Raw genomic sequence first — 16,046 nt, 5'->3', positions numbered from 1 at the left:
GGTTCGAGCCCTGGTGTGGGAAGATCCCACATGCCGCGGAGCAACCAAGCCCATGCGCCACGACTACTGAGTCTACGCTCTAGAGCCCACATGCCACAACTACTGAAGCCCGCGTACCTAGAGCCCGTGCGCGCGCCACAACAAGAGAAACCACCGCAATGAGAAGTCCGCACACCGCAACGAAGAGTAGCCCCCGCTTGCCGCAACTAAAGAAAGCCTGCACGCAGCAACGAAAACCCAACGCAGCCAAAAATAAATAAATTTATTTAAAAAAAAATTTTTTTCTGCCCTAGGTGGCCCGAAAAACTGGGATCTATGTAAGACTTGATGTGGGCCATGACTTTATTTTTATGCACCCAGAGCCCAGCCAAGACTTCACTGCTTGCTTGCCTTCTTCTTTGCAGGCTGACAGGAATGTCTTCGTCCTCTCCTAAACAAGTTAATCTTATTCGAGAAGGGAATGGCCTCTTTTTGACTTGTCAGGATAGTCAAGTAGCATACCTTGTCATGTCATTGTTTGGACTTAACTCTGTTGTTTTGATGTCCTTAGCTCCCTCAGCATTCTTCTGATTAGAAGTAGAAATAGAGTTAGTTTTACAGATTATTCCTCTGTGGCCAGGAGTACTTGTGGGGGGAAAGAAGGGATCATTAAAACAGATTTACGTGGAACTGCTTTGTCTGGCTGCTGAACCGGCCTCCTAAGGTTTAAAATGTGGCCTTGTATTTATTGAGCTCCTAGCACATCTCCTGGCCTTTGCCAAGCACTGCAAATTCAAGGTTGCACAGTTTATGAGAAACAGAGTCATTTCTTAAGGTGCCCATTCTCTGTTAGATTTTGTTTTCTTCCTAAGTACTTTAATAGTGTTAAAAAAACTATATTTTGAATGAGTTTTAGACTTACAGATTTTAATAAAATTAAGTATGAAAATGTACATTTAAGAATAAAATTTGAAGTATAATGTCTTAATTTGTCATGAATGAGTTTGATTTGTATTATTACAAACAGTTTTTAGGCTTTATAAATTTAAAGTAATTGTTATGTTTCCAATAAGTCATTTACCATAATGATGGTTTGCATTTTAAGTCCAAAATATTTTTAAGTTAAGATTTAATTCTCCGGCTTCGATTAATACTATATGAGATATAAGTAACAGTGGTAGTGACATGAATAACATAAGTGGGGTAAGTTTGCTTTTGACTCAGTTTCCCATCACCCAGAATATCAGTCAATATCAAGAATATTGAATAAATTAAGTGAAAGTGACTTAGTACCAAAAGTCAAGAAATTGCATGTCCCCATTTGAGATGGTTCTATAATTTTTTGTCAAATGATATTCCTGGAAATGTGTGTCTGCAAAGTATAGTTTTTATATTAGTATTCATTTCCCACAGAGCCAAGAACAAAACAGGATGTTTGTCTGTTGCTTATTTGGAAGAATTGCCTTCTTGCAATTAAGTATTAAAGCTGAAATAGTTTTAAGAGATCCTTTATTAAGAAATAAAATCTGAATTGTTATTAAGTTAATAAAGACCCTCTTCAATGATTACAGTGAAACAACTTCTAACAAATAAACTTTGGAGCCAGAGGCCTCAAAAATCACATGCAGCTTGAAAGTTTATTCTTTGTTATTTTTGGTGCAACTTGCCTTGGGAGGAGGAAGTAAGCTGCTTCCTGAAACTGAATGAGCTCTTAGAATTGGTGGGGTCCACTCAGACTAACACAGCAGCACGTGATTTATTATTTAGTATCATCGAATAGTTACTGAGAATGGGAATGTTTGTCTCTCCTTGGCCCAATATAATGCACTAAGAGGTCCTTAAGTTATTTGGTTATAAGTATATGACTGTGTTGAAAGCCAACAGGAAATGAATCTAGATTAGTTGCCTGGAACAGTCACTGGGAATGCAGAGCAGATGCTGAGTGCTGATGACAAACTCTGGAGGGTTGGGGGAGGGCAACTTCAGAAAGGTTCAGGATGAATCTGGGAAGCTGTTTCTAGAGCTGAGTTTGCTGCTAACAGGAAACAATGTTAAAGACATTCTAATATACATGAGGAATTGAAGCTCAGGGTGTGAGGGGCACCAGTTCATTCACAGTGGTAGGTGAGGGAAAGCTAAGGCTGTTTCTTGACTAGTCATGCCCACTTTTTGTTATCCTGTCCATGCATGTGGCCACACCCATGGCCTCACTACTAAAACTTCTAGCAGTGCCTGTACAACCTTTATCCCAAGTTGTGATCAGGCAGCATGGGCCCTCTTTTTGCTGCCTTAGGGAGATTGAATTTCGGTGCATGATAACACCTCTAAGTTATCTTACTTTGGTCAATTATTTATATAATTGACTTTTTCTCTCTTGTGTCTTATTGCCTTTAAGCTTTTTTCCTTCTACTCTTTTCTGTCCTGTTCTCTCCTTCCCTTTTCCCTTTCTTTTCTTCTTAATAATTTTCTTTTTCTCTTTTCCACTGCCTGTCCCTATTACTTCTGTTTAAAAGCCAAAAAAATAATAATCTGATAAGCTAAAGAGCAGATGTTACATCTTCAGCAAGAGAAAGGAAAGACCTAAGTGTGTTTTTCTCCAGCAAGTAAACATTTGTTGAATACCTGCTGTATGCTAGATTTAGGGTATTAGATAATCTGCATACAAGAGGAGCTTATAATATCTCATCAAATTACAATAGAACTCTTGATATTTTTTGACCTTGTGATATTTTGCGAATGTATATTTCTTTGCAAACATGTTTTTCCTATTGTTGGCATTCTTTTTCTGTTAAAGTATGTTATTTCACAAACGACATTATAATCAAATTGTTGGAAGTGCAAAGAAGAGAAAGAAAAAATTAATTCACAATCCTATATGTAACAAATTAGGCTCTAATATTTTGCTCTAGTATTTTTCAAAATATATAAACTTTGTGCAGTGGAGATCATGGGTAAATTTAATTTTGCATTCTTCCTCACTTAATATTATTTCATAAATGCTTTCTTAAATGTAATTTTATTTTTTCTGTTTTTTAAAAATTTAATTTAATTAATTTATTTTTTATACAACAGGTTCTTATTAGTTATCTATTTTATACATATTAGTGTATACATGTCAATCCCAATCTCCCAGTTGATCCCCACCCCCACCCCCCGCACTTTACCCCCTTGGTGTCCATACGTTTGTTCTCTACATCTGTGTCTGTTTCTGCCTTGCAAACTGGTTCATCTGTACCATTTTTCTAGATTCCACATATATGCATTAATATACGATATTTGTTTTTCTCTTTCTGACTTACTTCTCTCTGTAGGACAGTCTCTGGGTCCATCCATGTCTCTACAAATGACCCAATTTTGTTCCTTTTTATGGCTAAGTAATATTCCATTGTATATGTGTACCACATCTTCTTTACCCATTTGTCTGTCAGTGGGCATTTAGGATGCTTCCATGACCTGGCTATTGTAAATAGTGCTGCAATGAACATTGGGGTGCATGTGTCTTTTTTGTTTGTTTATTGAAACAGAAAGTCACAAAAATTATAATCATCCTCATCAGTTCACTCAGCCCCATGTAATTAATTTTTTGTCATCTTGATCTTTTGTTAGCACTTTTATGAATTCATCAGTTTTCCATTAGAGTTCTGAAAATGCTTATTCATTCAGTTCAGCAGTATAGTCAGTTACCAGAAACCTGTACTTCTCAGAGTCTTTTCAGTGAATTCCTTGAATTCAGTGAAACCCTTTTATAGGAACATATTTGCAAAAGCATCAGAGTACACCCAGAACTGTCTGTAAATGACAAAAGATTTAAAAATGACCACGGTTAAAGATTTGATGAAAGTTCATAATAATGCAATTGACAAGGAAATTTAGTTATTTCTGAGATATACATTTTAAAGTAATAACTAGAATTATGACTTATAACATTATACCAGAACATGTAAGATTTTTAGAAATTTCATGTAATGTCTGAAACGTTTATATTAACATATTTCCATACAAATAACCCAAAGAAAGTTTAGTATTAGTTGTTTTGTTTGTTTGTTTTTTTATACTGCAGGTTCTTATTAGTCATCAATTTTATACACATCAGTGTAGACATGTCAATCCCAATCGCCCAATTCAGCACACCACCATTCCCACCCCACCGCGGTTTTCCCCCTTTGGTGTCCATACGTCCGTTCTTTACATCTGTGTCTCAACTTCTGCCCTGCAAACTGGCTCATCCGTACCATTTTTCTAGGTTATTTTTCTAGGTTCCACATACATGCGTTAATATACGATATTTGTTTTTCTCTTTCTGACTTACTTCACTCTGTATGACAGTCTCTAGATCCGTCCACGTCTCAACAAATGACTCAATTTCGTTCCTTTTTATGGCTGAGTAATATTCCATTGTATATATGTGCCACATCTTCTTTATCCATTCGTCTGTTGATGGGCATTTAGGTTGCTTCCATGACCTGGCTATTGTAAATAGTGCTGCAGTGAACATTGGGGTGCATGTGTCTTTTTAAATTTTGGTTTTCTCTGGGTATATACCCAGTAGTGGGATTGCTGGGTCATATGGTAATTCTATTTTTAGTTTTTTAAGGAACCTCCATACTGTTCTCCATAGTGGCTGTATCATTTTACATTCCCAACAACAGTTCAAGAGGGCTCCCTGTTCTCCACACCCTCCCCAGCATTTGTTGTTTGTAGATTTTCTGATGATGCCTATTCTAACTGGTGTGAGGTGATACCTCATTGTAGTTTTGATTTGCATTTCTCTAATAATTAGTGATGTTGAGCAGCTTTTCTGCCAATTTTTGTGTTGGGTTGTTGGTTTCTTTAATATTGAGCTGCATGAGCTGTTTATATATTTTGGAGATTAATCCTTTGTCTGTTGATTCGTTTGCAAATATTTTCTCCCATTCTGAGGGTTGTCTTTTCATCTTGTTTATGGTTTCCTTTGCTGTGCAAAAGCTTTTAAGTTTCATTAGGTCCCATTTGTTTATTTTTGTTTTTATTTCCATTACTCTAGGAGGTGGATCAAAAAAGATCTTGCTGTGATTTATGTCAAAGAGTGTTCTTCCTGTGTTATCCTCTAAGAGTTTTATAGTGTCCAGTCTTACATTTAGGTCTTTAATCCATTTTGAGTTTATTTTTGTGTATGGTGTTAGGGAATGTTCTAATTTCATTCTTTTACATATAGCTGTACAGTTTTCCCAGCACCACTTATTGAAGAGACTGTCTTTTCTCCATTGTATATCCTTGCCTCCTTTGTCATAGATTAATTGACCATAGGTGCATGGGTTTATCTCTGGGCTTTCTATCCTGTTCCATTGATCTATATTTTTGTTTTTGTGCCAGTACCATATTGTTTCGATTACTGTAGGTTTGTAGTATAGTCTGAAGTCAGGGAGTCTGATTCTTCCAGCTCCTTTTTTCCCCTCAAGATTGCTTTGGCTATTCGGGGTCTTTTGTGTCTCCATAAAAATTTTAAGATTTTTTTGGTTCTAGTTCTGTAAAAAATGCCATTGGTAATTTGATAGGGATTGCATTGAATCTGTAGATTGCTTTGGGTAGTATAGTCATTTTCACAATATTGATTCTTCCAGTCCAAGAACATGGTATATCTCTCCATCTGTTTGTGTTATCTTTGATTTCTTTCATCAATGTCTTATAGTTCTGAGTACAAGTCTTTTACCTCCTTAGGTAGGTTTATTCCTAGGTATTTTATTCTTTTTGTTGCAATGGTGAATGGGATTGTTTTCTTAATTTCTATTTCTGATCTTTCCTTGTAAGTGTATAGGAATGCAAGAGATTTCTGTGCATTAATTTTGTATCCTGCAACTTTACCAAATTCATTGATTAGCTCTAGAAGTTTTCTGGTGCCATTTTTAGGATTCTCTATGTATAGTATCATGTCATCTGTACACAGTGACAGTTTTACTTCTTTTTTTCCAATTTGTATTTCTTTTTCTTCTCTGATTGCTGTGGCTAGGACTTCCAACACTATGTTGAATAATAGTGGTGGGAGTGGACATCCTTGTCTTGTTCCTGATCTTAGAGGAAATGCTTTCAGTTTTTCACCATTGAGTATGATGTTTGCTGTGGGTTTGTCATATATGGCCTTTATTATGTTGAGGTAGGTTCCCTCTATGCCCACTTTCTGCAGAGTTTTTATCATAAATGGGTGTTGAATTTTGTCAAAAGCTTTTTCTGCATCTATTGAGATGATCATATGGTTTTTATTATGCAATTTGTTAATATGGTGTATCACATTGATTGACTTGCGTATATTGAAGAATCCTTGCATCCCTGAGGTAAATCCCACTTGATCGTGGTGTATTATCCTTTTAACGTGCTGTTGGATTCTGTTTGCTAGTATTTTGTTGAGGATTTTTGCATCGATATTCATCAGTGATATTGGTCTGTAATTTTCTCTTTTGGTAGTATCTCTGTCTGGTTTTGGTATCAGGGTGATGGTCGCCTCATAGAATGAGTTTGGGAGTGTTCCTTCCTCTGCAATTTTTTGGAAGAGTTTGAGAAGGATGGGTGTTAGCTCTTCTCTAAATGTTTGATAGAATTCACCTGTGAAGCCATCTGGTCCTGGACTTTTGTTTGTTGGAAGATTTTTAATCACAGTTTCAATTTCATTACTTGTGATTGGTCTGTTCATATTTTCTGTTTCTTCCTGGTTCAGTCTTGGAAGGTTATACCTTTCTAAGAATTTGTCCATTTCTTCCAGGTTATCCATTTTATTGGCATAGAGTTGCTTGTAGTAGTCTCTTATGATGCTTTGTATTTCTGTGGTGTCTGTTGTAACTTCTCTTTTTTCATTTCTAATTTTATTGACTTGTGTCTTCTCCCTCTTTTTCTTGATGAGGCTGACTAATGGTTTATCAATTTTGTTTATCTTCTCAAAGAACCAGCTTTTAGGTTTTTTTTTTTTCAGCTTTTAGTTTTACTGATCTTTGCTATTGTCTCTTTGTTTCTATTTCATTTATTTCTGCTCTGTTCTTTATGGTTTCTTTCCTTCTACTAACTTCGGGTTTTGTTTGTTCTTCTTTCTCTAGTTCCTTTAGGTGTAAGGTTAGGTTGTTTATTTGAGATTTTTCTTGTTTCTTGTGGTAGAATTGTATTGCTGTAAACTACCCTCTTTGAACTGCTTCTGCTGCATCCCGTAGGTTTTGGATCATTGTGTTATTGTTGTCATTTGTCTCTAGGTATTTTTTGATTTCCTCTTTGATTTCTTCAGTGATCTCTTGGTTATTTAGTAACTTATTGTTTAGCCTCCATGTGTTTGTATTTTTTGCATTTTTTTCCCCTGTAATTGATTTCTCATCTCATAGCATTGTTGTCAGAAAAGATGCTTGATATGATTTCAATTTTCTTAAATTTACCGAGGCTTGATTTGTGACCCAAGATGTCATCTATCCTGGAGAATGTTCCGTGTGCAGTTGAGAAGAAAGTGTAATATGCTGTTTTTGGTTGGAATGTCCTATAAATATCAATGAAATCTATCTGGTCTGTTGTGTCATTTAAAGCTTGTGTTTCCTTGTTAATTTTCTGTCTGGATGATCTGCCCATTAGCGTAAGTGTGGTGTTAAAAGTCCCCTAGTATTATTGTGTTACTGTCGATTTCCTCTTTTATAGCTGTTAGCATTTGCCTTATGTATTGAGGTCCTCCTATCTTGGGTGCATTTATATTTATAGTTGTTATATTTTCTTCTTGGATTGATCCCTTGATCATTATGTGTGTCCTTCCTTGTCTCTTGTCCATTCTTTACTTTAAAGTCTATTTTATCTGATGTGAGTATTGCTACTCCAGCTTTCTTTTGATTTCCATTTGCATGGAATATCTTTTTCCATCCCCTCACTTTCAGTCTGTATGTGTCCCTAGGTCTGAAGTGGGTCCTTTGGAGACAGCATATATATGGGTCTTGTTTTTGTATCCATTCAGTGAGCCTGTGTCTTTTGGGTGGAGCATTTAATCCATTCACATTTAAGGTAATTATTGATATGTATGTTTCTGTTACCATTTTCTTAATTGTTTTGGGGTGTTTCTTTGTAGGTACTTTTCTTCTCTTGTGTTTCTCACTTAGAGAAGTTCCTTTAGCATTTGCTGTAGAGCTGGTTTGGTGGTGCCGAATTCTCTTAGCTTTTTCTTGTCTGTAAAGCTTTTGATTTCTCCATCAAATCTGAATGAGATCCTTGCTAGGTAGAGTAATCTTGGTTGTAGCGTCTTCCTTTTCATCACTCTGAATATATTGTGCCCCCCCACTTCTGGCCTGTAGAGTTTCTGCAGAGAAATCAGCTGTTACCCTTATGGGAGTTCCCTTGTATTTTATTTGTTGTTTTTCCCTTGTTGCTTTTAATAATTTTTCTGTGTCTTTTAATTTTTCTCAGTTTGATTACTATGTGTCTTGGCGTGTTTCTCCTTGGGTTTATCCTACCTGGGACTCTCTGTGCTTCCTGGACTTGGGTGGCTATTTCCTGTCCCATGTTAGGGAAGTTTTCCACTATAATCTCTTCAAATATTTTCTTGGGTCCTTTCTCTCTCTTTTCTCCTTCTGGGGCCCCTATAATGCGAATGTTGGTGCATTTAATGTTGTCCCGGAGGTCTCTTAGATTGTCTTCATTTCTTTTTTTCTTTTTTCTGTTTCACGGCAGTGAATTCCACCATTCTGTCTTCCAAGTCACTTATCCGTTCTTCTGCCTTAGTTATTCTGCTATTGATTCCTTCTAGTGCATTTTTCTTTTCAGTTCTTGTATTGTTCATCTCTGTGTGTTTGTTCTTTAATTCTTCTAGGTCTTCGTTAAACGTTTCTTGCACCTTCTCGGTCTTTGCCTCCATTCTTTTTCTGATGTCCTGGATCATCTTCACTATCATTATTCTGAATTCTTTTTCTGGAAGGTTGCCTATCTCCACTTCGTTTAGTTGTTTTTCTGGGATTTTGTCTTGTTCCTTCATCTGGTGCATAGTCCTCTGCCTTTTCATTTTGTCTTTCTGTGAATGTGGTTTTCACTGCACGGGCTGCAGGATTGTAGTTCTTCTTGCTTCTGCTGTCTGCCCCCTGGTGGATGAGGCTATCTAAGAGGCTTGTGCAAGCTTCCTGATGGGAGGGACTGGTGGTGGGTAGAGCTGGGTGTTGCTCTGGTGGGCAGAGCTCTGTAAAACTTTAATGTGCTTGTCTGCTGATGGGTAGGGCTGGGTTCCCTCCCTGTTGGTTGTTTGGCCTGAGGCGACCCAACACTGGAGGTTACAGGCTCTTTGGTGGGGCTAATGGTGGACTCTGGGAGGGCTCACGCCAAGGAGTACTTCCCAGAATTTCTGCTGCCAGTGTTCTTGTCCTCACAGTGAGACACAGCCACCTCCTGCCTCTGCAGGAGACCCTCCAACACTAGCAGGTAGGTCTGGCTCCATCTCCTGTGAGGTCACTGCTGCTTCCCCGGGTCCTGATGTGCACACTATGTGTGTGCCCTCCAAGAGTGGAGTCTCTGTTTCCCCCAGTCCTGTCGAAGTCCTTCAGTCAAATCCCGCTAGCCTTCAAAGTCTGATTCTCTGTGAATTCCTCCTCCTGTTGCCAAACCCCCAGGTTGGGAAGCCTGACATGGGGCTCAGGACCTTCAATCCAGTGTGTGGACCTCTGTGGTATAATTGTTCTCCAGTTTGTGAGTCACCCACCCAGCTGTTATGGGGTTTGATTTTACTGTGATTGTCCCTCCTACCATCTCATTGCGGCTTCTCCTTTGTCTTTGGATGTGGGTTATCTTTGTTGGTGAGTTCCAGTGTCTTCCTGTCGATGATTGTTCAGCAGGTAGTTGTGATTCCAGTGTGCTCGCAACAAGGAATGAGTGCACATCCTTTTATTCCGCCATCTTGAACCAGTCTGCCTTAAATGTAATGTTAAATGGTTGAATAATATTCTACTCAGTGCAGAAGGAAGTAACATTGATGGAGTACATACTGTGCCAGACATTGTGCACAGTGTTCTATTTTTGTCCCATTTTATCCCCATAGTAGTTCTGTATGATGGGTGTTATTATACCCATTTCATAGATGAGAAAAATTGAGACCTAGCTTAGTTTATTTCCATTTCATTAATTGACCTCTACTACATTCTATGTATGATTCTGAGTTCTGGAGATTCAAAGATGAGTGGGACATTGTCCCTCCTATAAGGATTTCAGAAAATCTACAGGGGGCAGCGTATGAGTATAGAGATAGTTTCAATACAGTATGCTGAGTGCAGTGACACAGAAGAGGAACACCTGACCTGGGTCAGAGCAGTGCTTCTCAAACTTTAATGTGCATATGGAAGTACTGGGGGTTCTTGTTAAAATGCAGATTCTGATTTTGGGGTCTTCGGTGCGGTATGAGATTCTTCGTTTCCAACAGGCTTCCAGGTGACGCTGATGCTGGTGGTCCACATTTTGGACTATTTTGAGTGGACATATTATTGACAATGTAGGATTTGAACAGATACCAGTTAGCTGGGTAGAAATGGGGAAAGGTAATCTAGATAGGACAGCATGGGGCAGGGCATAGAAGCATAAAAAAATGTGTTAAATGGGTAGACTACTTATAATCTATAGCAGGTGTTGGCAAACTACAGCTTGCTGGGTGAATTCAGCCCACATAGCCTGTTTTTATATATATAGCCCATGTGCTAAGATAATTTTCACGTTTTTAAAGGGTTGTTAAAAAATACCAAAAAAACAAAAAAACCTGAACAAAGAAGAACATATACCAGAGATGTAGAAAGTCTTAAATGTTTACAAGCTAGCCCTTTACAGAACATGCTTGCGATCTGTGTTGATGGTGGTTATTGGTGGAGTGTAAAATCTGCAGTAGGGCATGGCAGGAAATATGTTAGAGACAGTAGGCAGGGGTGATCACAGGGGACACAGAGGAGCTTGGCCTTTATCTTTGAGGTGATAGGGAGCTAGGCAGAGTTTAAAGAAGGGAGGTGAAAACAGTAGGATTTTGTCACTGATTTGATGTAAGGGAGTGGGGAACAGGGTCCTGACATGGCTGAATGGTGTTGTTCCCAACTGAAATCCATAATTGGAGGAGAAGCCATTTGAAAGGTAGAGATGGTTCATTCATTTTTGCACATGTTGAGTTTGAGAGAGCACTGTAGGATACCCAGGCTTTCCAGAGGATAAGAGAGATCAATTCTCATTCAGTATTACTGCATCACTGTTTTGTTTAACTGTTACTATTTCATTTACACTTTTAAAGTACTTTCATGTCACATGTACATCCATACTCATTCATCTGAAAACAACAGGTTGTTGAACAGCAGGTGTCTTGTAATCCCTTTCATGCAATGTGATGTGTGTGTGTGTAGAGCTGTCTGGAAGGACGCGTGCAGTATTTTCTACTGTTTTTCTATACAAAGCTATGTGTTTTGGGATTTAATAGACTTTTCTGGCCCAGGCTAGGAATTCACCATTGTTTACAACATTGTCAGCAGCAGCATTAATTTCAAATAATTGGCTTATGTGGAAAATTAATAAATTGGTGACTAAGTTGTACATACTTTGAGATGCTTATTGTTCAGTAAAATTAATATTCTGATATATTGAAATCCAACAGAGTAGTCAGATCACATCATTTAGTTTGTGTACGATAGTATGTGTGCAGTTTGCTTTAGTTCTGTATGCAAATATACTATACTCTTAAAGGTTCCAGTTTTTGATTACTTATTCTAGTTTAATATAGAATAAATGGCATTTTATCCATACCCTTCTCCCTGGTAGTATCATGATTCTTGAAAGATACACTTTTGGCACTATAAAAGAATATTTCCGAAATTGACCTTTCAGTGTAAGTAACACAGGTACATACCTAAGTTTAAAAGTTATTTTTTTGCTATGAAATAATGTTTTAAAAATTCTTTATATAGATTGAATACCTGCTTAAGAAACTTACAGAAGCTATGGGAGGAGGTTGGCAACAAGAACAATTTGAAAATTATAAAATCAACTTTGATGACAGTAAAGATGGCCTTTCCGTGTGGGAACTGATTGAGCTTATTGGAAATGGACAGTTTAGCAAAGGCATGGATCGGCAGACAGTGTCCATGGCAATTAACGAGGTCTTTAATGAGCTTATATTAGATGTGCTGAAACAGGTAAGAGTCCTATAACACTATTTCTCCTTACCTTTAGAATTTGACATGTTTGAAATAAAACAAATTTGCATTACAAAGATGAGTCTAAGAAACTTATACTTTTACACTGATTTAGAACAGGAATAAAGTTTCTTATTTTCCCAGTCTTGTGTTAGGCTTTCATTGTAAAGAATTACAGTTAAGCATTGGGAAATTACTATTTTGAAATAACTGTTTAAATGATCACATTTCTAAACATTTTTAAAGTACTTTTATGTCACGTGTACATCCATACTTATTCATCTGAAAGATCCCATGGCATATTGTTAGTGAAAAAAAGTTTGTTGAACAGTAGGTGTCTTGTCATCCCTTTCATGCAATGTGATTTGTGTTTGTAGAGCTGTCTGGAAGGATGAGTGCCAAAATGTTGATTGCCTCTGGATTGTGGGATTTCTGTGAATTTTATTTTATTCTTTGTTCTTTTCTTATTATTGGACTTACTATTATATATGTTTATACATGTTGATCTCTCTTTATATATATGATATATATTATTTTTATAAAATCATAAAAATATTCTTTCTTTTGGGAAAAAATACCTTTATATAGTAAAGTTGTGTTTATCATATTAGATGATAAAGTTTGTTTTCTCAGCACCTGCATAGCATCTGATATACATATGGAGGCTTAATGCTTATTAAATAGAATTTATATATTTTTAGTGGATTAGATTAGATTTCCTACCTTATTACATTGAATAATAGCTCTGATTTGGGATTTCCTTACTTTGGTCCTTTCTTTGCTCTGTTAGGTGATATTGTTTTTGCTCTTTTCTCCAAATGGAGTCCATCAAAAAAATTAATTGAGGCTTAATTTGTGTAAGTTTTTGGTGCTGCAAAGAGTTATGAGACATGGTCTCTGTCTGAAGAGATTTTCCAGACAGATTAGGATGGCAGAATATAGAACTACAGATGAATTGCAGTATGAGATAGCTTTGGCTTAAATGTTCAAGGATTAGCAAACTGAACAAGTAATATGATTAGAACTTAGTGTAATAATCAAATGATACAGCCAAGATATTATCATATATTTAACAATGTGTATAGTCTACCACAAGCTATCAGCACCTATAGATTTACTATTTAAAATGTGAGTTAGGGCTTCCCTGGTGGCGCAGTGGTTGAGAGTCCGCCCGCCGATGCAGGGGACACGGGTTCATGACCCAGTCCGGGAGGATCCCACATGCCACGGAGCGGCTAGGCCCGTGAGCCATGGCCGCTGAGCCTGCGCGTCCGGAGCCTGTGCTCCACAACGGGAGAGGCCACAACAGTGAGAGGCCCGCGTACCAAAAAAAAAAAAAAAAATGTGAGTTATTCTTGAATAGTACGGAAGGGTTTTGGCCTATAATAAATGTGTAGTTTTGCTGAAGTAAAATTTTTAATCATACACCTTTGATGCTGATATATGGGAAGGAAGCACAGGGCTAGTAAGTGTGAGCATAGAAGCTATACTTAGAAGCCAGTAGCCTAACTACTGGTCCAGTTCTTTTTCTGCTTCTTTGGAGCAGAGTCATCCTCCAGAATTGTGAGGTCAGGTAGAGAGGTACTTTGGTGCCAGAGGGTGACTGGCTGAGAAGATATGCTTGGCCAAGTTGACTGATAGGTTTTAGCATTTTCATTGATGGAGGTCTAGATTTACTGAGAATCACTGTGAGGTCTAGGTCTAGATTTACTGAGAATCTCAGATCACTGTGTGTGTGTGCATGTGTTTGTGTTTTCTATTTTAAAGGGAACAGATAGAATAGTATAATGAACTCTCGTATATCCATCACCCAGCCCCAGGAATCACTGATACCTGGTTAATCCTCCCCGCCTACTTTGACCTCTCCTGTCTTATCTTGACACAAATCCAGACATTTCATTTTATCTATAAATATTTCAGTAGGCATCCCTAAAAGATAAGGTATTAAAAAAAGAAACCCCACAATGCTGTTAACATCAGGGGGTCTTGCAGTCTCTTATCTGCATATAGCTTTTGGCGAGGTTGGGGGGTTTGGGTGGGGGGAGGAGATGTCTCTGAGTGTCTAAAATTCTATGTAAACTTTTATCTGCACATGCTTGCATGAATTTGACTGGGTATAGTGCCCTGCCCTTGTAGCTCTTCAAAGGGTTCATGATCCACAAAGGGCAAGAACCTTTGATATTCATGTATTCAAGGCCACACATCAGATAATGGAGTAGGCAAGAATGTCAAGGAAGAGGTTATCAGCTCTTATAAATAAAAGGACAGGAGTTTATATCAGATTTAATCTTTCATAGGGTTACATGATGAAAAAAGGCCATAGACGGAAAAACTGGACTGAACGCTGGTTTGTACTAAAACCCAACATAATTTCTTACTATGTGAGTGAGGATCTGAAAGATAAGAAAGGAGACATTCTCTTGGATGAGAACTGCTGTGTGGAGGTAAGAGTCAACGGTTACCTCTTTCCAGTGCTGCCCCCTGCTGTTCAAGTAGTTTGTCTTCCTTCTTCTGGACTCCAGAGCCTTAAAAATAATCTTAAAATTTACATTTCCAAAATTATATAGGCATACAGTAGCCATAGTTTCTGAACCAAAAAGTTAGATACCTGACAAAATTTTTTTCTAATATGAGTTTATTTTCTTATACTCGAGAATAAAATATAGGGATTAAATCTCATTTGTACATTTAAGGGATCATTTCTTGAATAAAATGGAGTCATAAATAAGAAAATAAAGCAAAAAAAAATTCAGTAAGAAAGTGTTTGAAATCATGAATATATCAGAAAACCTGGGCCATTTTGAGTGTAATAGATAAACCAAAAGAAGATGTGAGCATTGCCTTGGAATACTTAGGGTGACTTTCAGAATACTTTAGTCACAGCTGCTAATTTGGTTAAAGAAGTGAAGTCCTCAAGAACATAAAGTTTTGAGTTTTTAATTTATAGCTGAACTATTGCCACATCTGTATTTGTTGAAGAACATTTAAAATACCTAAGATCTCATTCATAAATGATAATGTGTTTTGATGGTTGAAATGGTATGTATTAATGTCTTAGGGTGTGCAGTGCCCAGTAAGGGGTCTTCTTAGATTCAAGTAAACATGGAGGCTCACAAGATTACCATAGGCCATACCAATCTACTTATAAGGATATAGGACAAGAACCACAGCCTGCCAGCAACAATACCCCTGGTGCAAGGAAGGGAGAGACGCATCTGGAGGGTGTGGGAATCACACTGAGTTAGAAGCCTCATATCCTATAGGAGTCAAGACCTATTGGAACAGTCCATGGGTATATCTTCCAGGGTTCCCTTAAGACATGTGCTAAGGTACAAGGGTTGCTGTGCTCAGGAAAGCCCAAAGCATGGCCCATCAGGTGGTGTTGGTTCTCCCAGTCTATGTGTAGTACACTAATCCAGGGTCATTTTTACCATAAGTACTGTTGCCTAGGGGGCAGCATTAGAAAATCAGTAATATTCATTTATAGGTACTTCTTATATAAATAATTAAGATTGAACTTAATCTAAATACTTTAAAATAAAATTTTAAAGACTAATTTTGCTTTCTGTCTTAGTCCTTGCCTGACAAAGATGGAAAGAAATGCCTTTTTCTCATAAAATGTTTTGATAAGACCTTTGAAATCAGTGCTTCAGATAAGAAGAAGAAACAAGAGTGGATTCAGGGTAAGGTAATTTTTATTACTTGTCATGATATAACTTGAGAGCTCTTTCAGCTTTGGATCTCATTAAAGATACTCGGCATTGTTTCCTCATTGTCTATAGTTATTTCTATGTGAAACAGTAGCTAGAAGAATAACAAAGTGAGAGGAGTTCCCAAAATTTTCATCAATTTCATTTGCCTGATGAATGTGTGGGAAAATTATAAACTGGACTTTTTAGGTTTTTTTACTCTTACTATTTAAAGAACATGGAATTTCCC

The 16,046-nt window shown here is 37.4% G+C and overlaps 1 protein-coding gene across 2 annotated transcripts in view; it reads left to right on the top strand.

Moving 5' to 3' along the window:
- SWAP70 (switching B cell complex subunit SWAP70) overlaps window positions 1-16,046 on the top strand; it is a 90,092-nt gene that overhangs the window by 57,660 nt on the left and 16,386 nt on the right. For both annotated transcript variants that reach the window (XM_024757006.1, XM_024757005.1), the window contains exons 4-6: window positions 11,880-12,107; window positions 14,405-14,551; window positions 15,682-15,790. In XM_024757006.1, the coding sequence (XP_024612774.1) occupies window positions 11,880-12,107; window positions 14,405-14,551; window positions 15,682-15,790 (484 nt within the window). The remainder of the gene's footprint in view (window positions 1-11,879; window positions 12,108-14,404; window positions 14,552-15,681; window positions 15,791-16,046) is intronic.

This window comes from Neophocaena asiaeorientalis, unplaced genomic scaffold, assembly GCF_003031525.2.
Source record: "Neophocaena asiaeorientalis asiaeorientalis breed wild unplaced genomic scaffold, Neophocaena_asiaeorientalis_V1.1 scaffold504, whole genome shotgun sequence".
In the NCBI taxonomy this organism is placed as follows: domain Eukaryota; kingdom Metazoa; phylum Chordata; class Mammalia; order Artiodactyla; family Phocoenidae; genus Neophocaena; species Neophocaena asiaeorientalis.
Note: the sequence above shows the minus strand (reverse complement) of the source record. Positions and strands in the feature narration are given on the sequence as shown.